At 45.0% G+C, this 24,929-nt stretch overlaps 1 protein-coding gene across 1 annotated transcript in view; it reads left to right on the top strand.

Moving 5' to 3' along the window:
* Positions 1-808: 808 nt before the first annotated feature.
* The window catches only part of TSPOAP1 (TSPO associated protein 1), a 46,315-nt gene continuing 22,194 nt past the window's right edge, over positions 809-24,929 (top strand). Inside the window, exons 1-15 of the mRNA XM_009276386.2 lie at positions 809-903; positions 1,768-1,851; positions 3,323-3,412; positions 4,738-4,860; positions 5,290-5,394; positions 5,754-5,804; positions 12,126-12,309; positions 12,647-12,867; positions 15,234-15,343; positions 16,924-17,033; positions 18,479-19,294; positions 19,829-19,980; positions 21,043-21,609; positions 23,590-23,892; positions 24,190-24,369. Of these exons, the coding sequence (XP_009274661.1) occupies positions 5,293-5,394; positions 5,754-5,804; positions 12,126-12,309; positions 12,647-12,867; positions 15,234-15,343; positions 16,924-17,033; positions 18,479-19,294; positions 19,829-19,980; positions 21,043-21,609; positions 23,590-23,892; positions 24,190-24,369 (2,796 nt within the window). The 5' untranslated portion in view covers positions 809-903; positions 1,768-1,851; positions 3,323-3,412; positions 4,738-4,860; positions 5,290-5,292. The remainder of the gene's footprint in view (positions 904-1,767; positions 1,852-3,322; positions 3,413-4,737; positions 4,861-5,289; positions 5,395-5,753; positions 5,805-12,125; positions 12,310-12,646; positions 12,868-15,233; positions 15,344-16,923; positions 17,034-18,478; positions 19,295-19,828; positions 19,981-21,042; positions 21,610-23,589; positions 23,893-24,189; positions 24,370-24,929) is intronic.

The raw sequence follows: 24,929 nt of genomic DNA, 5'->3' as shown, positions 1-24,929 counted from the left end.
AAAAACAACTTTAAATTCAATGTTTAAAACATTATCAAAGCCCTCTTTTGTTTATCTCAGGCCTTGCCCTGCTGTCAAGGATTACTCTAGGCAGACAATGTCAAGTCAAATATCAGCTGAGAGTGAAAATTCAGAGGATTAAAAGTGTGTTTGTCTGTAGCCCAAATTAAAAGGCATTTTGTTAGAAACTTGTGTACAAACGTGTACAGAAAAGTGTCTTCTTTCATCTGGTTTGGTGGTGGCACATAAGCCATAGCACATCTGCTGCCATTTCAGTTCTTCTCAGCTACCAGCTGAGGTGGGATGCTCCATTTCTTGGTATTTTTTCTCTGCTCTTCCCTGCCTTTCGATTCTGACACCTTCACTGATTTCTACTTTCTGCTGTTTATGAAGGTTGTGTTCTCCCTTCTGACCATCTTCCATCTTCTTTTTATTGCTTTGGAGAGGGCCATGAAAGGTGTTGCTGATGCCTCTCATTGAAACCTTAGGTGAGGCATAAATGGGAACTCAGATCTGAGAGCTTTCTGGAGCCCACTGTTGCATGTGGGTGGTTTAGTCAAGCTGGATTGATTGGCGCTGGGCTCCAGAAGACTCCCAGCATAGGTGGCTGAGAGATCCCTGGCATGGTGTTCACCTTTCTCCATGTCCAGTGGTGCAGTTCAGAGATCAGGGGTTTTCATGTGGAGCGTTGCTCTCCCGGGTACTGCCAGGAGAGCCTCTTCTCCCTCAGTGTGCATGGTGTGCTCTGTAGTCCTGGCTGTCCCTGAGCTCTCTGGCATCTTGCTTGCTTTCCAGGTGGAACCAGGTGTGCAACCGCTGGGACCTGCCTCTGAAGGACATGAAAATTTCCCTCCCAAAAATGCAATAACAGACCAAGAGAGCAGCCAACAGATACAGCAGCTGGTGAGTTGTGAACCTGGTTTTGGGTGAAGGAGTGCTATACTTTTTCTTGGGGTTTTCACCTGTGCAATTCAGGCAGAGGTTTTGGGGACTGAAGTCTTTTTAGGTGCAGCTGCTCTGCAAAAGTGGGAAGCTTGGGGAATCGGTGGGAAAACACAGGCTGTCTGCATGGAGAGCGTTGCTGGGTGGCAGCTCCAGGTATTGGGCTGGTGAGACAATATGTCACACTAAAATGAGAGGGAAACACGCCGGTAGATTCTGTGCTGTGTTTGGTTTAGTCTAATTTGAACTGGGAACAGATGTGACTGACCTGGGACAGATGCCGTGTGTGGAATATGTCCCTTGTGAATTGTTCCAGCAAGCTAGGACAGTTCACAGTGAGGTTTAGCAGTTCTTACCTGTCTGAGGAACCAAGAGTGGTAGCGAGTAACTGCAGATAAAGGTACATAACCAGAGGATGTCTGCTCTCTGTTAGATGCCATTTGGATTAGAATAGGAGCTAAGATAGCACAGTTTCAAGATGAATATTTTGCACAGCTCTGTCTTTTTGTCCCCTGCATCCTGTCCTCCATACTGTTCTATACAAATAGGAACAATCTGTGCAAATGGGAAGCAGAGAACTGTTTTTAGAAGATGAAAGGCTTGGGAAAGAGAGGAATAGCTGTTTCACCTGAGAAGTTTTTTGGTTTTACTACCTTTTAAAAAAAATCTCCCTTGGTTTCTGTATTCTTTATGTTTGTCACAAAGAGATTTTCTTAAGAAAATAAAAATAGCTAATACAGCATTAGGTCTGAGTAGCTGGGCTTGAATTTCTTATGCATTGTAAGAATGTGGACTTGCTGATCTACTTATGCTTGCTTTGTGCAGGAATTTGAACTCAAGAAAAAGCGCAAAAAATGTGAAAACCTTGAGCATGAAGTGAGGAAAAAGCATAAAAGATGCAAAGAACTGGTAAGTGTTCTTGTTGCCTACTGTTCTGAGCATAATGGTAGAAGAGGAGCTAGGTTGTTCCGTGACTCTCTTGGATTCTCTTCAGTTTCTCTTAATAAGGAATCACCAGTCTTTCTCTTAATTTGAACAGTGTCACAAACTTTGGGCTCCAGTCCTTGAGGCTGGAATTGTTTATTTAGTCTTTCAGCTAGCTGTGGGTTTAATATAGCTACATAAATCACTGGATGAAACTCTGTGGCCTTTGCTAGTTTGAGGAGATACTTACCATTTTCACATGCACTCCAGACAAGTATCGAAAGATTTCTGCATCTTGAGATGGTAATTACACAAACCCACGGTCATTTTCTTGTGCTTCTTATTTGTTGGATGAAATCTTGCCTCTGTTTAATTTAATGGAGGTTTTACAGGTCATATCACAGCATCTGGATTTCTCCCTTCTGTTTCTACTTTGCTAAGCAGCACTGGTGGCATTAGTGACTATGACAATGTATAGCTTCACCCAAGGGTGCTTACCTTCTGAATAGATGTTTTATGCCTTGCTCAAATCTCAGTTCAGGTCAGTTCTAATGCATAGCTCAGACTCATATGCAGTTCATAGTGCATAGCTCAGCCTCATTGTCTGGGTTAGAATGGGACGTTTAAGGAATAAGTTGGTCATTGTATGTTGTTAGACAGTAGCTTTTCAAGGTCAAGAAGGGACCAACTCACCTTGAAGTGCTGGGACTTAGACTGTGTGCACAGGGAATTAGCTCTTGGGATAGCCAGAAAATATTTGATGATCCGTAAAACATTGGGATGGGGAAATGTGTGTGTGTCTATGTGGGGTCATGTGATTGTGCAACTATTTAATTCCTCTAATGCTATACAAAGTTGCTGCAGATGGACTGGACCTGACAAATTCAGTCAGTGTTTCTCCATATGTCCATGGCCTCCTGCCTGCTCAGAGACAGTATTCTCTAAGGCAGAGTGATAGCTGGCTCATGTTGCTTTCTTAACTCCAGACTGAATCCTGGTTTCAGAGTCAGCCATTTAAAACTCTTGAGTTTGCAGTCTAGAACTCTCTTTAGCATCATTCTTCCAAGTAATTTTTCTTCCTTAACTGAAACTTGTCAAGAAGACTCTGATCTTGAACAAACAGTGAAACTTGATGAATTGTTGTAGGTGAAGATGGAGTTCTAGGCAGCAGCATGTAAATAATGTGACACTGGAGCTGTGAAGTAGACAAGGAAAAGTCTTTCTCATTCTGGGCTTTGAGGCTACGTAAATGGGAAAAGAAACCTAACAGATCGTCTGGCACAGGGCTGGTGTCTACTTGAGCAGTGCTGCACGTTGTTGCCTTCTATCCGTCAAGCAGCATCCCATCAGCATTCTGCACCATCGGTCAACAGGAGCAGCGGAGCTGCTCTGCAGAATAATTTGGGGGAGTTAGTCTGAGGGCCTTGGTGTAGTAATGCCTGCTCTTTCTGGACAGGAGATCCAGCTGCAGGAGGCACAAAGTGAAAATGCACGACTGGCCGAAGAAAACTTGCAGCTGAACGAGAAGGCTGGATGGGCAGGACAGGTAAAAAGCAGTATCTGTGTTTGGCAGATGGAGCATTAGCTTCTGTAAATTTTTGCTGAGAAGAACTTGCTAGTGTGCTAGGTTTTCAGGTTGCCAGCTGAGTAATGGTCGTGTGCCCATCTGTGTGCCTCTCTGTCCTGCGTACCCCATGGTAACTGCAAGCAGAGCAGTTAACTGCCCTATTTTTATTACAGAGTTTCCCAAGACTTGAGTGAGATGCTTTGTCCTTACTTAAGTTCATACTTGGTTTACCTGTGGTAACTTGTTAATGAGTTCATAACCAAAGACGGACAGTGGTTGGTGGGGAGCAATGTGCACTGGTCAGAGTGGTAGTAGAGCAGAACCCAGCACTGCAAGTAGCGCAAGCATATGGTGGGTTTGACAGTCCTCTGTCACCTCTGACACTTTTTTGTCATCCTCGAAGAGGGGTTTTGGTGGCTGATGATGGGGCAGGGGAGAAAGCCAGCCCTGCAATTCAGAGCTGCCCTTGCCAGATGGAAAACCCAAAAGCTTCAGGTCTTGGGACAAAGGCAGGATACTTGCGTTGTTCAGTTTGCAGAGCAGATTTTGGGGGGGGTGGTGGTGGCTGCACCTCGGAGGGTTGTGTTCTAGGAACATGTTGTTGCCTGTAAGAATGGTGGAAGAGTTGGTACTCCAATGAAGATCCTCCATGGGTTTCTGTTCCCAGCTCCTTCTCTGGACAAATGTAATGCGCAAGAGTTAGAAAGTCACTTGTCTATCCCATATGTCAATGTTGCCACCATGCATAAGGCTTCCCGCATATCTAATGACTCTTTGTTCTAAGTGGAAATGTTTCTCTTTGCTTGGTAATCTGCATTGCTAATAGTCATCAAGCCATAGTGCACTCTAGAACCAAAATATGGTGCTGGAATTTCCTGTAGTAAGTGGAGGAGGTAAACATGATTTCAGCAGGCTGCTGAACTTCTGTACTGTTCTGTGTTTAATCCTACCATCTAGGATCAAAAAAGCTTGTAGACCTTTGTGCTTTTTTCATCTCTCTTCACTATGTAGCCTGTTCATATCCCAGTCCCTTCCTCCTTGCAGATGGGGAGGGGAGATGAGTCTAGTGGGAGAAGCGGTATGTGCAAATAAAGTGTTCATCACGTTGAGGACTGATACAAATGCTCATGTATTAGTTTTGAGTGAAAGCCGGAGGGAGAGGAGGTTCATGATTTTGGTATCGTCACAAGTAGAAAGCAGGTCTGCAAAACAAACTATTGAGATAGAGAAATAAATTGTCCTCCATTATTTATACAGGAAATACCTATGGCTACTTGTGCTAATTGAAAATCCTTTCTCTTCAGGTTGAATCTGAGAATGCTGACCTGAAATTGCAGGTTGTTTTGGTTACTAAGGAACGGGATTCAGTAATTCAGACGAACCAAGGACTCCAAAGCAAGCTGGAGAATCTGGAGCAGGTGCTGAAGGTCAGTAGGATCCACATGGCTGGAAGGACTGTCCAGACACTTAGTGCTGCTTTTGGATGGCACATGTTGTCTCTTTGCTTTTTTTGTCCATTCTTCTGTCTCTCTGCTTCCATTGGGAATTCTCCTGCGGGATCCTGGAAAATACAGGATTCTATATATATTATAAATAATATTCCAAAATAGGCAGAGGTGCTTTAGAAAGGCTGCTTCAGGGATTTGGGTGGGAGGGGAAATAAGGTGGCCATCGCTGATTGAAGGATTTTCTTTGACTGTGTTGCTCTGGCCTGTGGTAAGAGTTTCTTACTTTCTCCTCTGTTTAATGATGATGACATGAAATACAGGCCATGTTTTGACTTCATGACGCATGATAGGACACAGGACAGTATTTCAGTAATGTCGCCCTTCAGCTGTCTGTGAATTGTTCTGCAGCACATGAGAAATGTGGCTGAGCGAAGGCAGCAGCTGGAAGTCGAGCACAAGGAAGCGCTGCTAGTCCTGCAGGAGAAGCAAGAGGAAGTCAGACGGTTGCAGCAGGTATGCAGAGTGTGAGAGAATGGACATTTTACTCTCTGAACCCCAGGAAAGGGATGGGACTCCTGCACCTCGTTACCTTGGAAGTGCGGTGTATGGAGGAGGTATATGTGAGTTTACAGGATGAAGTAAACCAGGGAAGAGTGTCTGTGTCTAGGCGAACTCTGGTACCTGAGCAAAGTGAAGGGCTTTCCTCATGAATGGCAGTTCTGATCTCTCACTGCTGTTTGTCCAAAGACCAAAGATGCTTTCAGTCTGTATAGTGTTTTAAATCTATAATGGTCTATCAAGGTGGTGCTGATAGTAGAAGTGAACTTAGGTAGGCTGCTTTCTTGTTTATTCCATTTCTTATTTCTTCTTAGGCGCAGGCAGAGGCAAAAAGAGAACATGAAGGAGCAGTACAGCTTCTAGAGGTAAGACAGGAGAAAATAAGATGGATTAGTGGCTGCAGATTTGGTATCTTTTGTTCTTAATGTCAGCTTTCTTGATGCCCTGGGTTTTGTTGGTTCTTGAGCAAAATGCTTTAACGTCTTGATCAGACACAATGTGTTGCTGCCGTGGACAAGTATCGGTTGTGCTGGCAGAATAGTCTCTGGGGTCAAAGTTTTCGGGGATTAAATCCTGGCCTGCTCAGTCCTCAAGATAGGTTACTTCATTCAGATTGTGCTCAACAACTCTTTCAGGGATGCATTAAGTAACCAACCTCAGATCTGCCTGCTCCATTTTCCAGGATCATCTGCAGGGAGGACGAATACTTGCATCCATGTGATTTGAAATTTCTTTTGTGTATATGTGCTCTATGCTTTTTATTAGGGAAAAAAAGGAGAAATGTGGCCTTTGCCTGAGCATAACGAGTGATGAAATTTGAGGCAGCTCCCTTGTCCCATTTGCTCGGCTGGGACCAGCTGTGCGAGTGCTCTGACATCCACACAGAACACGCTTTGCTGTGGTGGCAGACAGCTTAACGGTGCAGCCTGGCAGATGTAATGAGCACTGTTTTGGTTTTGATTTGCATTATCTCATTATTATCAGGATGACTTTGGAGAAAACCTCGGCTGTGGATTCCTGGAGCTGCAAAGGCAAAGCACCAAACCCTAGAACTTGGTGTGGTGATTTAGTGGCTGCCAGAGAGCTGGGTTAGGTGTGATGGCGAATAGGGCAGCTTCTGCGCTCTCAGTCCACTGAGGTTTTCTGAGTACTAAAACATCTGAGACCGAGCAGAATGCCTCGCTGTACAACACCTGGACAGTGAGATCTCATGCTAATGAGGCCATGGCCCTGTCTGTAGTGGTGACATACTGTCAGAGATGGCAGGCTGAATTGCCTGTGTCCACTGCTGTGCAGCAACTCTGTGGCTGTTCAGAGCCCAGGAGAGTTGAGCGAGATGGTAAGTGTCCTTGATGGAGGAAATGGCTCCATGGCTGCAAATCGCATCTCCTTTGAAGAGGGCCTGACCTGTATCTGAACTGTAGAGCCTGAGAGTGCCGGGCTCCTACTGAATGGGATTGAAATTGTTGCAGGCTGGATGAATATTGTGGGGAAGTGATATTATATATTGCCCCATTGCCATGTCCTTTCTGGGACATCTGCTTTCAGCTGCAGGGACAGGATCAGAGCTGATACAGGTGCTGCTCTTATGTCAGTTGGTGTTCAGCTGGCTTCTTTGCAGCCTTTAAGGGAAAGGAGGTTTGATGCTTGCCAAATGTTTTCTGAACTAATTCACTGAAGGATTGGAGAAGCTACTTAGGCTTAAACTAGACATCTACCTGTGCAAAGGAAGAAAGGGACAGTCATTTTGTTCTATGTTTGAGAGGCTGGTCATGTTCTTCTGCAAGGACCTCATCAGTTAAATGTTCTTGCTTTCATGTTACTGGTACAGAGATGCTTTATAAGTCAATGACACCAGCTGGACCAAAGAAAGAGAAACTGTCATTAAAAGCTAGTTTAATGTGGAGCAACAGTCATTTAAACAACTTAACTATAATCATAGTCATTCCAGAACATCAGTGTAGGGCAGAATTAGGGGGTTTGGGGTGCTTACACTGCGTATTGTCATTTTTACATGTGTTTGTATTGCTTTTTGATGTAATATTAATGAAGAATGAGTGTGGTCTGTTTCCCTGTCGGAGGAGTTCAGTCAAATGATTGTCATAAGTGGAGTCTCCCTCCTTGGAGATGTTCAAAACTCAACTAGACAAAGCTCTCAGCAACCTGCTCTAGCTGACCCTGCTGTGAGCTGAGGAGTTGGACTAGGTGATCTCCAGAGCTCCCTTCCAACCTCAGCTATTCTGCAGTTCTGTGATAAGGCAGTGATGGGGGTGAGTAGAGGTATGGGATAGTTTCTGTGTGCAGAAATGCCATGGATAGGACTGTCTCCGCTTAGAAAGAAAACCTTGAGGGTTATGCTCATGGGAATGAAGGAGTTCAGTAGTGGTTCCAAAGTACATGAGACAAGATTCTCAACTGCCTTTTGCACTGCACAGATGCAAAAGGCAACAGCCTGGTTTCAGGAATCCAGTGTAGAATTTTGTTGGGAAATATGGTGAACAGAGCTCAACTTTGCTTGTTTTCCCTCACCTAGGAGCAGGGTGCATGACTGAGCAGGCTGTTAGCCGCTTGAAATCGTGTCAAAGGCAGGTTCTGCTGTGCCTTGATTCCCAGCACTCCTTGGTCTCGGACCTGGGGAAAGGTCTGGACACGAAGTGTCCATTCCATTGATTTTGTGGGCGGTTGCAATGTGCTGGGAAAAGAGAGCTTGAAATTCCGCACTGATGCTCAAAGCGTATTGTGATTTGGCTCAAAGCATATTGTGATTTGGAGGCCCTCAAACAGTGCGTGGTTATCTTATTCATGCATTTGGTATGTGAGATTTGGCTTTTGTTTAGCAAGCAGATGCTTCTGGGAATGAGGTAGGAATCTCAGTACGGAACAAGGCAGACACCATAAGTCGGTGAGAAGACAATTTCGTTCAAACTGAGGGTTGGGTTACCTTTGGCAGATTGTTGATTTTTGGCTAGTGTAACTGCTGAAGTGGTTTTATATCTCTTTTTGCTTTTCTTCTTGCTACCAGAGTACTTTGGATTGCATGCAGGTACTGCTATAATCCTGTCAAACAGGACATTTTTCTCCTCTGTCCTGACTTTGACAGTTGCTTGATATTCTTGTTTTAACTATACTCTGGAAAAGATTGCAAGAGTGTCACCTCCAAGAAATAAACGTAATTAAAGGAGCTACCACTATGAGTTTGATGGAGCAGCTGCTTTTCTGTTTAAATGCTTTGCTTTCTCGACCAATTAGAATTGGGAGCTTTATTTTTTTGGCATTTCCAGATTTTTAGAATTGTCCAACTGTGCGCCTTCTCCGCGTGTCACATACATTTAAGGGTCTTTTGGGAACTGCTTGCAGTCCAAGAGTGAAGTGTTGCCTTCAAAACCCAAAAGCAATGGTGATATCATTGCAAATGAAAGTGTTGTGGAGGAAAAGACAGGTCCTGCTGGCTTTGTAATTGGTTGGGAGATGGGAAGCAGAGATTGTGAATAATAGTTTTCACAGAAGAGGAAGTAACTAATGAAGTTATGGTCTGGGAGCTGTGCTAGCCAGCCTGTTCACAAAGGATTTGGAAAGAAGGCTTATATGGAAGTGATGGGGTTTGTAGCTGATAGAAAACTGCTTTCAACAGTCACCTTCAAATCTGACTGCAAAGAGCTGAGAGAAGTTCTCATGAGTAAGGGGGAGATTAAATGACAGGTAACACTGACTGTGCAAAGGCATGCACATGGAGGAGAAGCAGCTGTGACTAAAGATGCACAGTAGTGGGCTCTGAATTACCTGTTGTGGCAGGAAATGCGGTGTTTGAGGCGGGGTGATTTTTTCAAAATGTCAGTCTAATTCACAAGTCTGGTCAAAAAGGCAAGTACAGTGCTGGGAACTTTTAGGAAAGGAATTGGGAACAGCCCAAGGACATTATTAGGGTGTGCCCACATCCTGTAGAAGTAGCACCCACATCTATGTAGAGTTATGGATGTTCCTTTAATCCCTTTGGCATTAGCCCTGCTTTGAGCAGGAGTTTGGACTGCAGACCTGTAGAGTTCCCTTCTGGCGAAATTGTGATTCTCTGATCTCAAAAACATATAGCAGAAGATACGGGGAAAGATAACAAGGGACATCTGGATGGGGAACGTCATCTGTAGAAGTATAATAGAGCAGCCAAGAAGGAGAGTGTCTAAGAGGACAGGGCTGAGCTGGTGGTAGTTGGGTCTAGCTTGGTGTGGAAAATCAGAGTAAGTTCTTGAATTGGTGGTTAAACTGACCCCACCAAGCTCTGCTCCCTGCTCTTGCAGCCTCTTCTGGTAATCATGCTACTCAGTCTCAATTGGTGTGTGAGGCTCCCCTTTCTCCCCCTTTTGGGTTGGGCATAGACACAAAAGACTCCTCTCTCTTCTGTGTCTGGGGCTTGATTCCTGCTCGTTCCCTGAAACTCCTGGCCGTGTCCTTAGGCTCCTCTTCCTTATCTCCCTACCTCCTAGCCCTGCCCTAGAAACTTGTTGCTTGTCCAGCTGTGTGAGGACTTCTGCAAGTAGTCCACTAGAAGTATGCATTGTGTCTGATGTGGCAGTAATACTTAAGGGATGTTTGTACATTGTTTTGAATAACACAAGATCTAAAAGACATCTGACTAATTAGGTATCTCAGAATTAAACTGTGGATTGTCCAGGCTATTGGCTTGGCCACCATTATAAATGGATTTAAACTGTGATTAATAAATTTACAGAACCAAGATACTATTATGCTGCTATTAAACACAATATCCAGATGCATCTGCTGGCTCAGGTCTCCAGACAAGACGGGAAAACCCTCTCTAGTCCTGCAGTCTTGTTGTAGGCTGCGTCCCAAGGTGGGACTGGGGACTGATGTTGGTCTAGAGGAAGCCCTACTTTGATCCAGTGCAACTGTTCTTACTGTTCATGGTTTCTTTTCTCTATTAAGATGTAATGCGTAGGGGAGAAGCGTTTATGTGAACAATCTTAACTGTAAGTAAATTCAGACACTCATGATTGCAGAGGAATCCTGTACAACATGACTTAGTGAACAAGGAGTTGACTCTGAGCAAGTGGAGAACTCAGACACTTCTGAAGGTGCTCATGGCATCTGATATTCTCTTTCAGTTCAGAGACAGTTACTTCTTGCCAGACTTCAGAGACTTCTCCAGGCTTCCCTTAAAGACTGAGAGCGCCTAGCTAGTTGAGAAGGAAACAAGTGATAAACTGACATGTTTAAAACAGATATGTCACAATAAAATAAAAATGCATGCACCCTTGTAAGTTGGTAGGGAGTGGGCTAGAAAGATTTTGTGGTACTCTGAGACCAGAAAGAAAGCTTTTTCCAGGTCAGATGTGTTATTTTTAGAGCTGCCTAAAAACCAGACTTTGTCTCATAATATTTCAAGGCATGATTTATTTTTTGAGTTGGAAGGAGAAAAAGACACTTCAAAAACATTTTGTAGAATGAAAAATTTTGAAGAGCACAATGCAGTCATCTGTTTTGATGCATCTTACCTACGCAAAATGATGAGATGAGTGACTACAAAGCCTGGTGTGATCTCAGCCCAAAGAGAAAAAAGGGAACAAATGTCATCTCTTGCAAGGCAGAGCCTGCACCTCAGCCAGATGCACTAATGCCAAATTAAATATTGTCTGCATTAACTAAGTTGAAGAACTGCTGATTAGATGATATATTCCCATCCAGCACTAATGCTTTTTGTTTACTTATTACCTGAAGTGTGTGATATCTGTCACACTAGGATATCTGTCTAGGAAGCCAGAGAGGCTGTTGCATGGTGGAAGAGTGAGAAGAGGGAAAGGAGCAGTTGCGTTCTCCTTGGAATTGATATGCCCACAACTAGGGAGTATGTGGGGATGTGTAAGGACAGCCAGGACTCAACAATATTTTGATAGGTGAAGATCTAGAGATGATAGAAAGAGAATACTGGAAAATACAAATGGTTCCCTAGTAGGAATGCATCCTTCCCTGTGCATAGTATTTCCCCAAGGCTCCCCTGCATCTCATCTTGCTGAGATGTAGTTTTCTTGTATTCAGCATGCATTTTCCTGGAACAAGTCATCCCTGTAGGACCTGGTGGCAAAGTGTGTGGGCTGCCTGCACCAAAGAAATGTTCTGCAACACGGGCCAGGGTGCTGATGCTCTCTGCCCTTCCTAGTGCCTGGAGGAGCCAAGATCTGGAGAGACAATCGGGAGTCCTGCCCAGAATGGTGGGGAAGCCAGGTTAGGTTTTGGGAGCTTGCTGGAGCCTCTGGAGTGATGGACGAGATAGAGCATTGGGAGAGCAATTCCTTTTGGAGATGTGATTTTAATGCTCCAGTAAACATGCAAAGCCTTTTCAATCTTTTTCTTTTCAAGGCTTATTTATCTTTGACTTATCTCATCTGGTCTTGTGCAGGGCTTGGAGAGGATATTGAAGTTCAAACCCAGCATTTCAGGGATAATTCCTAATTGAGCTTGCAGTCAGTCTCCTCATAGATGATGAGGCTCAGGTTTTCAAAGATACTATAGGTGCGGAGCTGCCAGTTCCTAATGACCATTGGTGGGCAGGGCACACCTTTAGGTTCTTGGAGTCTGAGACCCACTGAAAAGATGCAGCAAAGGCAAATGCTGTTTGGAGCCTCACTGGTGGTTTTGATACGGGTTTGTGCCTCATCTTATGTCTCTCCTGTCAGGCCCGGGTGAAAGATCTGGAAGACCAGTGTCGCAGCCAAACAGAGCAGTTCAGCCTCCTGTCTCAGGAACTCAAACAATTCCGGCTTCAAACAGGAAAAATTGAGCTTCTCACCTCTACGCTGGTGACTTCTGAGCTTCCTCTTGCTCTGTGCAGCTCTATCCCGCAGCCCCACTGGGAGAAGGGTAATTGCTAGAGATGCCTGCGAGTGTTTTGACAAATGAGTTGTTATTTGTGTAAATGGAAAGGTGTAAAGGAAATAATGCAAATGTTTAGTTAACTTTTGGGATCTCTGTCTCTCTCTCTCTCGTAAATACTTTTGGTTCATTTTGTAGTCATGAAGAGAACCTGGCATTTCTCTGACCAAAGAGAGCCCAGGGTGTCCAGTCTGTTGCACTGTTAAATGAGTCACATTTTTAGAGACTTGAGCTGCTCTAAAGGGTGTTTCCTCACTGTGATACTCACTGCTCATCTTGTATTCTCCCTGTGGCTAAAAGTAATAGGCAGATTATTTTATTGCAGAATCGACGGTTCCTGGATTGCTCACTCACCAGAGTACGAAGAAGCTTCACAATGAAGAGACTGATGAGTTGGAGTCGTCACAGCAGGCACCTGATGCCACTGTTGGCTCCCCAGTTGCTGCTACCAGTTCTCAGAAACAAGCAAAGAAAGTGGAATCTCAGTCAAACTCTTCAAAATCAGAGTCCATGCAGAACAGTCCAAAATCCTGCCCAACTCCAGAGGTCAGTATGGGAGTCCACTCCGCAGCCTGTGCTCTCTAGCCACAAGGGAATAAATGCATTGCTGAGAACACCAGTAAAGTTGCATTCATTCCCTCCTGGCTACCTGAAGAAAAAGGGAAAAAACAAGAGAAAAGCTGTAGGAAAAAATTGAAAAGGCCTTGGATGCCCATGTCTGTAATGCTCATTTGAACATATTGCTGTGCTCCAGGAAGGAAACAGCTGGCTAGACAGAGTGCTGGGAGCTTGGAGAGGGAGTGAGGTGGGGAAGTTGATTGGTGGGAAGTGTGGGAAAGCTCTTGCTAAGCTTCCTTGTGACATCTCAGCTACCATTAAAATACACAAAGGCTATAAACTGTTATTTTTAGCATGCTGAGGAACTGTGTCCAGACGATTTTTGGCCTTGAGCTGTGGATGAAGGGCTCAAACTTCTTTGCTGGTGCTTTTAGGTATTAAAATTTTACTTGGTGAAAGAAACCATGAAAAGGTGATGAGTTTGTGCTAGCAGAGGGATGAGTTTGTGCTAGCAGAGGGATGAAATTAATGGGCTTTGCTTGTTTGTGTCACCAAGATCTCAGACGGTTGTTGCTTCTCCCCAGGAGCTCTTACGTAGTATTGTAGGATTCACTTAAGCAGTCTTTCATACTCCCTGCTGTACATCACTTGATGTGACAGTTCAGGATAAAGTAGTGCTGTGAGTGGGGCTGGGTGTGATGGCATGGGAGGCAGCTTTTGCTCTTGTGGTCCACTGATGTTTCCTGAGCACTAAGACCTTCGAGGCCACATGGAGTGCTTCATTGTACATGTGGAGGACACTGAAGTCTTGAGCTACCGAGGCCAGGGCACTAACGAAGGGATGCTGCCTACCACCGTGTAAGAGCTCTGAGAAGCTGTCATGTTCAGAGACAAAGTGAAGGTCACACCTGGGGAGGAACAGGTATGTGACTGCTGTCAATTCTGTAGTGGGAAAAATTACTATTTTTTAGTTGAAGAGAAAGCTTGGAAGCCACCATGCCTCCAGGGAGAGATAAGGCCAGTAGTGCCTACAGAGATCAGTGTGGGATCCTTGGAAAAGAGCCAGTGTGTAGAACATTTGGCTTCAGCAAGACATGGTTATGGGAACACTCCAGAGTGTTAGCCAGGCTACTAAAAGCTACTCCATTTGGTTCTACCTTTGGGTGTTACAGGGTGCAGGTGTTTGTTATCCTAGGACAGGATGCCAGATTGCATTACAAGGAGTACACTACCTTGAAAAGGTGCTCTGAACTCTTTCAAAGATTAACTTTGGCAGTTCATATACTAGAAAAAATACCTACTTTGTATTCTGGTGCCTGCAATGGGTCTTCATCAAAAAGACGTTTGCCTTGAGGTCTGCTTTAAAAAGGCAGCTTGAATTGGTTCATTGGCACCATTTCAAACAAACACAAGGGAAGTGCATTTCCTCAAGAAGTATGATTGCATTACATAGCTCATTGCCACTGGATGTAAAATTCCAAAACGTCACTGGGATTAAAAAAACTTAAGACAAATTTCTCAAAGGTGCTTCTGCCAGTAGCCACCAAATGCATTCAGGGTGCAGCCTCCAGCTTAGGAAGTCCATGAGTAGCTGATTGCTAGGAAGCGAGAGGCTATACCAGAAAGATGAGTTTCATGCTTGCCCTGTCTATTGTATGCTTTCCTTCAGCATGTGCTACTGGCTGTTATCAGAGCCAGCTGTTTGGACGAGATGGCTCTACCAGTTCCAACCAAAGCTCTATCTAATGTTCTGAAAGTACATAAACTTTATATTGAAGTATTTACTGGTGCTGGAGGAGAACTGCCTGAACAGAAGTGCTTAGAGACTTAGACATCTAATAGAGCTATAAGGTTTCCTTTGTTCAGATTACCATTTATGTTGCACACAGGGACAACTACCATTTAGAGGTAACAAGAAATGAATATACTGAATTATGGATATGTAGGGTGGAAGGGGCCTCCAGAGTCTGTAGTCCAACCTCCTACTCCAGTGAGACTATCACCAACACTAGGCCACTAGCATGGCTGTGGCTTTGCCTAGCTGAGGCCCTAAGTTCTTCAAGAATGGAGATCCCCCACCTCAGTGGGAACCTGTCCCAAGGCTGCATCACCCACCTGGGCAAGGAGTTTTTCCTAATGTCTGACTGGAATCCCTGAAGCTGCAACTTGGAGCCTTTGCCTCTTATTACTGCTTCGTCACCTTAAAAGTCATTCTTCCAGACGGTTCTTAGCCCAGTGGCCAGACTGGAACCATACATGAGCTTAGAGGACTTGTTCACTGATGTTCAAAGCCTTTGAGTGTTCCTTTACTCTGATTTGGGCCATATCACATCCTTCATCTTTAATGTTTTTAGGTGGACACTGCAAGTGAAATGGAAGAACTGGATGTTGACAGCATCTCTCTAATGCCAGAGCCAGGCAACCAAGGCCCTGCAAAGCTCCAGGTGTTCTTAGCTCGATACAGGTACTGGGTCATTTCTGGTGGTCTGTGAGGTTAGACAGGTTATCTCATAGTTGCCTACTTCACACTCTTCTCTAGGATTCACCACTGTTAGGGGTGGATATTAGGTTAGACCATGTATCTTATTCCTCCATGGGATTTTTTTGAGACCTATTATTTCTTGCACAAGCAAATCCAATGTGCTTAGCTTAACAAAAACATAGTAAGCTCATTAGTTGTTCAGTGAACAGCACTGTGTGAAACTTTTTTTAAATATGATATTGGATGGAAAATTGAGTTTGAATTGACACATTCCTTGGAATGTCTGATTTCTCCAGAATAGTCCAAGAAATTTTCTCCAAGAAATCTTATTCCAACAATTAAGAAGATTTCAGCCCAGAATTCCTGAAGTTTTTGGCCAAAATCCTTCTGACTGTAATTTTAAAAGGACAAAAAAATGCACAGAATAAACCCCGATTTTTCTGGTAACTGTTGCTATCCACTGAGCCATCATGGTCAAACCCAAATCGCTATTTACAGTTCAAAGAGTATTGACATATCCTTCAGCTTTTACACTGTGGATTGGGAGGAAGAGAACTGGGATGATTCTGTGCTTGTGAGGAGCAGATCAAATGTGATCTGTCTCTTCATGTCAGAGTCTTGGGCCCATAAGGTCTCGCTCAGCTCATAAAGAGGTTAACATTGCTTTGGCATGTTGAAATCCCTTTTAAAGACTAAAGAGCAGGAATTGGCAGTAGGTGCTTGCAAAGATAAAGTTTTTTCATGAGGCATTTTCCTGTGATAGGTCCTCTGATTAGCTTGAGGATCCCTGCGTAGGCAGGTTAGAACTACCTGGAGTCCAAACCCTATCACCAATGTATTTATCATTTTCATGCTAGTGAAGCTTTTGGACTGCTGTTTAAAATGTTGAGTTACACCACTGAGAATTTTACAACTTGGATACTGAGGGCTGGATAATTGTGAAGAAAAAGGCTAGAAACCTTTTTTTTCCACTCATGTAACATTCTTCTTGCATAGATCAGCTCATTCTTAGGGTTTTAAACATGGGAATTTTGAGATTCTGTGCTGTGCTTGTCCGTGACAGTAGTATGGCAAGTAAAGTGTACCTTACAAGGTTTGGGCATTTTCGATTTTTTTGTCAAAACTATTAAATGCATGAAATGTAGAGCGCTATCTAGATAAAATAGTTAAGGGTGCAGGTGAATTTAGGGGTGTCTATTTTAGAAATGTAGAGTCCTACAACATATCTAATTGGTACACTCAGAAACACAACAGGCACTCAGGTAATTCAAATCTTTTCTTAAACACTTTCTTGAGTCACTCTGATCTGTTCCTTTAAATGTCACAAGACATCTGTTCTGCTACTCAGAAAATTATTCCTAGCAGCTCTTTGAACATGGAGCAATGCTATTAGTTATATATAAAACCATAAACTAGAGTCTTGACCTTTGTCTGTGGAATTTGCTGCTTGCAAAAAGTGAATGCAGTCCCAGTGAATTGTAAGCTGATCTAACATCACAGCTTGAATGTGCTGCTGTGAAAGTTCCTATACAAAGTAAGTCTTCATATTGTAAATATTTCAGCTACAATCCTTTTGATGGACCTAATGAAAACCCAGAGGCAGAGCTTCCGCTGACTGCTGGAGAATATATTTACATCTATGGAGACATGGATGAAGATGGATTCTTTGAAGGTGTGTTTTAGTAGAATGAAATGTGACTGAACTGCTGTGGAGAGTTGCTCTCTCTTAAAAAAACAAGAGAGGAATTTAGTGAATCTTGAAACCTCAAGGTAAAGGTTTTCTGCCCAAAGTTAGTTTGTCAGAGGGAAGAGCAGATTCTGTTGGAAAAGGGTTTATTTATGTCATGATTAAATTAAGTCTGAAACATGAAATCCTGATCTAGTGATTTGGGTGGGAATTTTGCCATTGCTTTCAGCAGAGCTCCAGGTTTCATCCCCATATGGTTCCTCCCTAGCCATGGAGACGAACATGTTCAGCCCTGGGCACCTGCTGCAGATGGTCTGTTTCCCTCTTTCGAGTGACTGCATAGTGAGCCAGAGACTGTAGGCAGTTTATGGTCTCGATTACTTCTTGCTCTTTTGGCAGAGTAGGGTGTAAGATAAGCAGTCCAAACTACAATTGTTATCCTATTTGGTGTCACACAGTGTGTTTCTCTTTTGGCACCTTTGAAAACGTGGTCCTGGTTGACTAATAGGCAGATGGAATTGAAACCAAGAATTGTGGACTGTAAATTTGTAATGAAGTTTCTTTGTGGAGCTGGCTTACTTAATGGGATGAAGGATCCTAATTTACTGAGGTGCTTTGCAAGAGCTGAGGCAAATGCATGCTATGTTGCACTGCTTGCTCTTTGACTGTTCTGGCTCTTTCTTTCGTTCTATTTCCAAGCTTCTCATGTATTTATTTGTTTGTTTGTTTATTGTTTAAAGAATGAAAAGGTTATTCTTTACTAACGTTTTCTGCTTTCCCTGCTTTCAATTGATTTGCTGTAGGTAGAGTTTGAAAGGGGAAAGTAAGTGCAATCCCTACGCACTGCTCATTTGACTGTGATTTGATGGTTCTTGCACGTACCAAGAGTGCTGTGGTATCAGTCGTCCTCATGGGTGCTTTAGGGACGTCTTTATTACAGAAACTAGCATAACAAAGGAGGGAACTGAAAAGGCGGCCAGAGCTGAACACAGAGCTGGAAAGATGGACTTTCTTGAGGAAGTACTACAGAACCCAAATCCATATGGCTGGGAGAAGACAAAATCATGAATCTGCATAGTTTGGGAAGGCTAGAAAAAGACACTTAAGTTAGTGAAAGAGCTGTGATGAGGAACAATAGGATGATGAAGAAGAAAAAACCCTTAAGCTAATTACACAAAACAACTTTCTAGTTAGATGGCTCTGGAATGTGTGGAGCAGTGAGTCTCCTCACTGTAGCCATTAGGATCTAACTAGAGAAGCCCTAGGAAATGCAGGAAATTTTGCCAGGAATAACCTCCCAGAGGTTTTTTTTCATTCCTGACTGCAGTGCAGTTATGACCTAGCGTAGATGTTGTCACATTATCTTCACTGATGGGTTGGAAGGCTGAACGGTAGGTGCAGTGGTAACAGGTTTCCTGTTTTCTGTTTAGGGGAGCTGATGGATGGCCGGCGAGGGCTGGTCCCCTCCAATTTTGTTGAGCGAGTTTCAGATGATGACCTCATGATGTTTCTGCCTTCGGAGCTGAATGATATCACCCATAGTTCATACCAGGAGAAAAGTTTTGTCAGTGCAAGCACCAGCAGTGGAGATAAGAGCGATTTCTCCATTGAAGAGAGTAGCATCAGTCCATTGGCCAGTGGAGCAGAAGGAGACCAGGAGGAATCTGTTAGTCATACAGCAGTGCCTTACCCAAGAAAATTGACTTTGATCAAGCAGCTTGCCAGAAGCATAGTTGTAGGCTGGGAACCACCACTTTTGCCAGCTGGCTGCCCAGACATACAAAGCTACAACATCTATGTGGATGAAGAGCTACGTCAAAATGTGAAGAGTGGCTTTCAGACCAAAGCAGTGATTGAAAAGCTGGATTTAAAGACAAAGGCTTACCGTGTGTCTGTGCAGACTGTGACAGAGCAAGGCAGTTCTGATAAACTGCGATGCACTTTCTTTGTGGGGCAAGATTTTTGTGTGGCACCAACCATGCTGAAAGTCAGAAGCGTCACTGCCACGTCAGCAGAGGTCATGTGGCTTCCCTGCAACAGCAATTACAACCACACGGTGTATCTCAATGGGGAGGAATGTGACATAACAAAACCTGGGGTCTACTGGTACACCTTCCACAACCTGCAGCCGAGCACTCAGTATGTTGCCAAGCTGGAGGCCCGGCCCTTGAAAACACCTTGGGAAGAGGTCTCAGAGGGGCAGGAGCAGAACTCAGCTGTGATACGCTTCGCTACCCCACTAGCAGGTATCAGAGCATCGTGCCCGTTGCCACTGTGCATGGAGTGCTTGGAGCAGTGCGCTCTGTCATTACTTTGCTATGAAGCCTTGGGGCGAAGGGAAGCAAGGTTTATTAAGTCGCAAAGCCTGAGATGCTGTACTGTTTTGTCTTAATGTTTTTCTTCCTTTATTTTAAAAAGCTGTTCTCTCTTTTTGTTTTCGTTTGCTCTGGGAAGACATCCCCTTTGCTGATTTGAGCAGCATGCCTCTCAGGGCATGGAAGATCTGGCTTGCCATGACCTTGCTCTAAGGGTTGCTGCATCTTGGCCTCAGCTACTTTTGCAAAGTTCTGTTTTCTGTGCATTAAAGCTTTCACAGAACAAGAGCACCTTATCTTCTCTGGTTCTGTCTATCATTTCCCAAGACTAGCCTGTCTATTCTAGTACAGTTCTGCAGTGGCAAGTCTGGTGTGGGAGTTTTCTCTTTGATTCTAACCAGGTTTTAGTTTAGCTTTATGCTGTAGTCAGGTAAGCAAGAGGAAAATCTGTTTGGTCTCTCCCAGGCACGCCTGATGCTCCTTTGGATGTCCAGGTAGAAGCTGGTCCCTCGCCAGGTATCCTTGTTATCAGCTGGTTACCTGTCACCATTGATGCCGAAGGATCTTCCAATGGAGTTCGAGTCACCGGTTACGCGGTGTATGCGGATGGACAGAAGGTATTGTGCTGATGCTGTGCAAGGCTGACATTTGTGCAGGTGGGTGGCTGGAGGCTGGTGCAGGGGTAGCGGGCAGTTGCAGAGCCTCAAGACCTGGAAAGCTTGATCCAGTAAGCATGCCGTGAGGAGGCAATGACAGTCCTTGGCCTGGAAAGGAATGATATCAGAGAAGGGACAATGCTTGGGCTGTTTGTTTTGACTGATGCACACCAAAAAAGACATCTGTCCAGATTTTTGATGTGTTCTTGATATAACTAAGCTAGGAAAGTTCCTGTGGCAGGACCCTTCACTAGCAAAACAGGACAATTAGTGTCAGCCTCCTCTGTCTCACCCTAGGCACTAGCTTGATCCTTGGGGAAGCAATGAGCTCAATGAGCAATGAGTCCACAGGGCATGGACAGAGTACAAGTACAAGTACACCACCTTGCCACCGCTTGGGGCTTGCCTCTGGACTGTGAGGAGTGAGGTGTAGTTCTCCAGCCCTTTCTCAAATTAGGGACAGACGAAGGGAGAGGTGTACAAACACCCCAGGGTCCAGTACGAATACTGGTAAAGAACTTCCAAGGATATTCTGTATTAAAAGTGACCTGTGGTCTTCTGCACACATGATGTTGTGCCATTGGCCATGGGAGAGGCAAGCCACAGCTGTTTAAAGAAGCACAGTTGAAAACAGAGTGGTGCTGTGCTGGATGATTGCTCTTTTATCATGGAAATGCTTTTTTCTCTACACAGTTCAAAAGAGGAGGAGTCTGGGAAGGTAGGCGAAAGGGAGGCCAAAAAAAGGGATGGCCTTTCAAAGCGTAGGGAACAAGGAGAGTTAAAACCTGGAGTAGGAAGGAATATAGTCATGTTTTACAGAATATCCAGTTTCTCTAATGGTTATGGTAACAGTTTCTCTTTACTGTTCATTCTTCCCTGATATTGTGCAGAAGGGTGAGAATTCTGCACACCTGCTCTCAAGAGCTTTGGGGTCTGTCCTTAACTTTGGGTTCAGGAATTGTCATTCTCAGAAGGGCTGAGCTGTGCACAATAAATAATTGCTCCCTGTTTTTTTGCTTGCAGGCGATAGAAGTTACATCTCCAACAGCTGGGAGTGTCCTGGTGGACTTGTCCCAGCTTCAGATGTTCCAGGTGTGCCGGGAGGTTTCTGTGAGAACGATGTCTCTGTACGGGGAGTCGGTGGATTCAGTTCCAGCCCAGATTTCCTCAGTCTTGCTGCGAGCCTCTCACCGCTCTTCACCTTCAGATTCTGCTGTTTCTACCACCTTTACCTCCAGACTGCCCCATGGAGAACCCAGGGGCTCTCTGCCTGCATGCAGCCCACCCACGCACCAGACGGCTGCACTCCTGCTTCGACAAAAAGTTCCCACGGATAGCTCAGATGCCAAATTGACTGATCTCTCCTCCAGCCACGACGGCTCAGCGCGATCTCTGCCAGAGAAAGCCTCTTTGCCGCACCTCTCCTCTCCCAGTGCTTCCTTGGTGCAGGTTTTAGGCACTTCCCCACAGGGATCAGATGCTGCACAAGACAAGAAATGCCTGACTGTGCTGCCTCAGCAAGCTGGCACGGAGCCTATCCCTTCAAGGGACGCAGAATTGCAAGGCCTGGGCGAAGGGACGGAGGTGCAGGTAAGTGCTTACATCTCCTGTCCAGTACCGGGAAGGAGAATGGATCATTTTGAGGAATGGAACAAAATGCCACTGAGCATCTTTCTCTTTCTGTGACACACTGTTGCCTTTGGGTCATCATCCAGTGGTTGGCAAACCGGCAGGGAGTATTGGCTGCTGTTGAGTACCTGGAGGAGCCAGATGAAGCTCGCCACTGGATCGCATGTATGCAAGCAGATCAGGAGTAGAGTGAGGAAAGCAAGAATTCATCAGAGAGAGAAGGTGAAAAGGATGTTCCCACTGATGTCAATGTTAGTCTGGCATTGCTGCGCTCTCTGACTTGAAGGGGTCTCCTCCACTCTAGTGGGTTTGTGCAAGGCATAGTAGGCACTCTAGCACAGTGGAGCGCCTTAGTGGACTGCACAGCGAGGCAGCCACGTCTGGAGAAGAACTGGCAAGCTGTCATGACATTGGGTGTTTGGAATCCTGTAGGGAGGGTGAGTGCTTTCAGGGCTTTTTTAGGACAGTGGTGAGGATGTCTGAGGACCCCATAAGAAAACAGGTAAATGATTTATAGGGTGCTCGCTCTGTGACAAGAGGGAAGTGGGTCCTGTTGGTGTGTGATGTATTATATCAGGAAAAAGGATCTTTTTCCCATTCTGACCTTTGACATTGGGGATTCAGGGGAGTGCTTCAAACTGTTAAATTCAGCATGACTTTATTAATCATGGCAGTGTGAGCTTGCGAAGGCTCAGTTAGACAAAAGCAGGGAAGACTTCTGATAATTGCTGGAGCATCAGCAGCTGTGTGGGCCCAAGACCAAAGGCCAGGTAAATACACAGGAGCATTGAGATGTTGAGTCCAAAATTTCAATCATCATTCTTCAGCCCCTGGCCATTTGCTGCTCACAGTACCTTAGGTCAATTGTTGTGATTCATTTGCCCACATTTAGGTGTCTAGTGTAGATGGCTACACATGGGTGGGTCGCTTTGCCTCCTTTGTAGTCAGTGGAGTGAAATGGGTGCTTCCAGGATGCAAATCATCCTTCTTGCTCGAGATGTGTGCCTTCACTTGGCTGTCAACAAAGAGAAACAGGGCAGAAGGATCCTAGCTGTCAGATTAAACATGAGATCTAGACCTGTCTGGCTTTTGCCTGAGCCCAGGGGACATTTAGAAACTAGGCACTGCAGTGTCTAAATCTCTCTAGGGGTCTGATCCTGTAAATATTTTCAAAGTGTGCCTAGTATGTAAGGAAAAGGTTGTGCTCCATTGCAAAATACAGTGGAGGCTGCCTTATTTTAGAGCGAGGGTTAGAGAAAAGGGTGGTTGATGAAGGCCACCTGCCTTACCCTCCTGGTTTTGCTTTCCCTTGTTCCTGGGGTTCCACTCTTCCATCATCCAGAGGTTTTCTTAAGCACCAGACTGAACTGACTGGAAAACAGACAAAAATTTAAAATTTCTGTAATCCAACTAGGTGACCCAACCACGAATCTGTGCAGTTGTACTCTCTGTGTATATTCTTCTTCATTAATTCCCCTTTTCTTCACAGCCCTTACCAGCTCCAAGGAGTGCTGGGGTAGTGTTCTCCCCTCCAGCTCAAGCTAACCTGCAAGGTGGTGTGTAGGACATTCCTCTGGCAGATGAGAGTGGGAAATGACCTTGTTGTGTAGCTTGGGCTCTTCTTCTTGCTGCTCTAAAACTAGTTATTGTCAATACACTTCTGTGGCTTACATGAGCCATGTGTGGTGGCCAGAGTTGCAGCAGTGGAAAGACCGTGTGTCTACTTGCAGCTAATGGCAGGGAGGGTTTGTTCCAGGGCTGGCCAACCTTCCCAGCTGCAAATTGCCTGCCAAAATATTCATATGCCAACAGCGCAGAACGCATAGTGTTTGTGTCAGAGAGTTTGGGGTGGTAAGGGCCCCATTTTGGTGCTCAAGTGTTGCGTGATATCTCCCCCAGGTTTCATTGTTTGTGATGACCTTTTTTTGGTTTGTTTCCCAGATGGAGCAATCTGTAACCAAAGCGCCAGAGCTGGAAAGCCTGTCTAACAGTAGTCTGAAGATACATATGGAGACCTGCCATGCATGCTCCGTGGAAGAGTCGCCAAAAGGTCCCAGTGCTGAAAGAGGGAAAGAGGCAAAGGAGAAGCACTTGAGCCCAGAGCCTCTGCCCTCCCCGAGCCAGGCTGAGGGGACAGAGGACACCTTCCGAGACGCAAGCGCGGGTGGGAGCAGCTGCCAGGAGTTCCTGAGGTTGTCCCCTGGCAAGGAGGTGATGAAAGAAATGTCCAGAGTGAAAAGAGAGGTTTGTTTTAACCTTGGTTGAATGTCTCTGCCCATGGAGGGATGTGGATTGTATTTGACGCCCCTAGGTTTTACAATCTTATGCAGTACTGTTCTTCTGCAGGCTATAAAACGTCTCTGCCAGTTTTGTGTGTCTGTGTGTGTGTGTACACACCTGCCAATTGCTGCATTGGGTGCTGCCCAATTTATTTCCTGCCACACTTTAGCTGTATGTGTACTAGAGAAAGTTAAAATGCTGCTTTATTGCTGAAATAGAGTGCCTGAGAGGACTGAGGAAATCTGTTTTGCTTTTCAATAGCAAGAAGAAAAAATGTCTGAAATAGGACGACGACAGCTGACCCTTTTTGCTGAGCACAACCGTAGTTCTGACCTTTCAGATATTTTGGAAGAGGAGGAAGAAGATGAACTGTCTTCAGAAGCTCTGGAAGAGAAGAAGTGGGACCAGAGAGAGCCGTGTTACCGGGAGAATGGGGAAAAGGTAACTTGTAGCAGAATAATGCTTGTGGGGAGCGCCAGTGCAGCCATCCCATGTCATCAGCTCACAGGAGGAGGTGCTGGTCTGAGCCCAGCGCTCTCAACAGTGCTTGGCTTAGTTTCTGCCCGCTCTGCTTTTACTCCCAGTGTTGTCTTAAGCTAGTAAAAATGCAGGTTCTTTGTGAAAGGGAAGGGTGTTTATATGTAATGAATGTACACAGGGTTTAATTAGTTGGAAAAACACACAATGTGATGTGAACTTTAGAACCCAGCGTTAAAAATCAATCCTATTGATCAAGTTCTTAATATAGATATAAACAGTGAACACTGTCGTGGTTTAACCCCAGCCGGCAGCTCAGCACCACACAGCTGCTCGCTCGCTCCCCCCTCAGGGGGATGGGGGAGAGAGTTGGAAGGTTCAAGTGAGAAAACTCGTGGGTTGAGCGAAAGTTTAATAGGGAAAGCAAAAGCCATGCGCGCAAGCAAAGCAAAACGAGGAATTCGTTCACTGCTTCCCATCGGCAGGCAGGTGTTCGGCCATCTCCAGGAAAGCAGGGCCCCATC

The sequence above is a fragment of the Aptenodytes forsteri genome, unplaced genomic scaffold, assembly GCF_000699145.1.
Source record: "Aptenodytes forsteri isolate BGI_AS27 unplaced genomic scaffold, ASM69914v1 Scaffold209, whole genome shotgun sequence".
Classification (NCBI taxonomy): Eukaryota; Metazoa; Chordata; class Aves; order Sphenisciformes; family Spheniscidae; genus Aptenodytes; species Aptenodytes forsteri.
The sequence above is the reverse complement of the archived record's forward strand: the minus strand, read 5'-3'. Positions and strand labels throughout refer to the sequence as shown.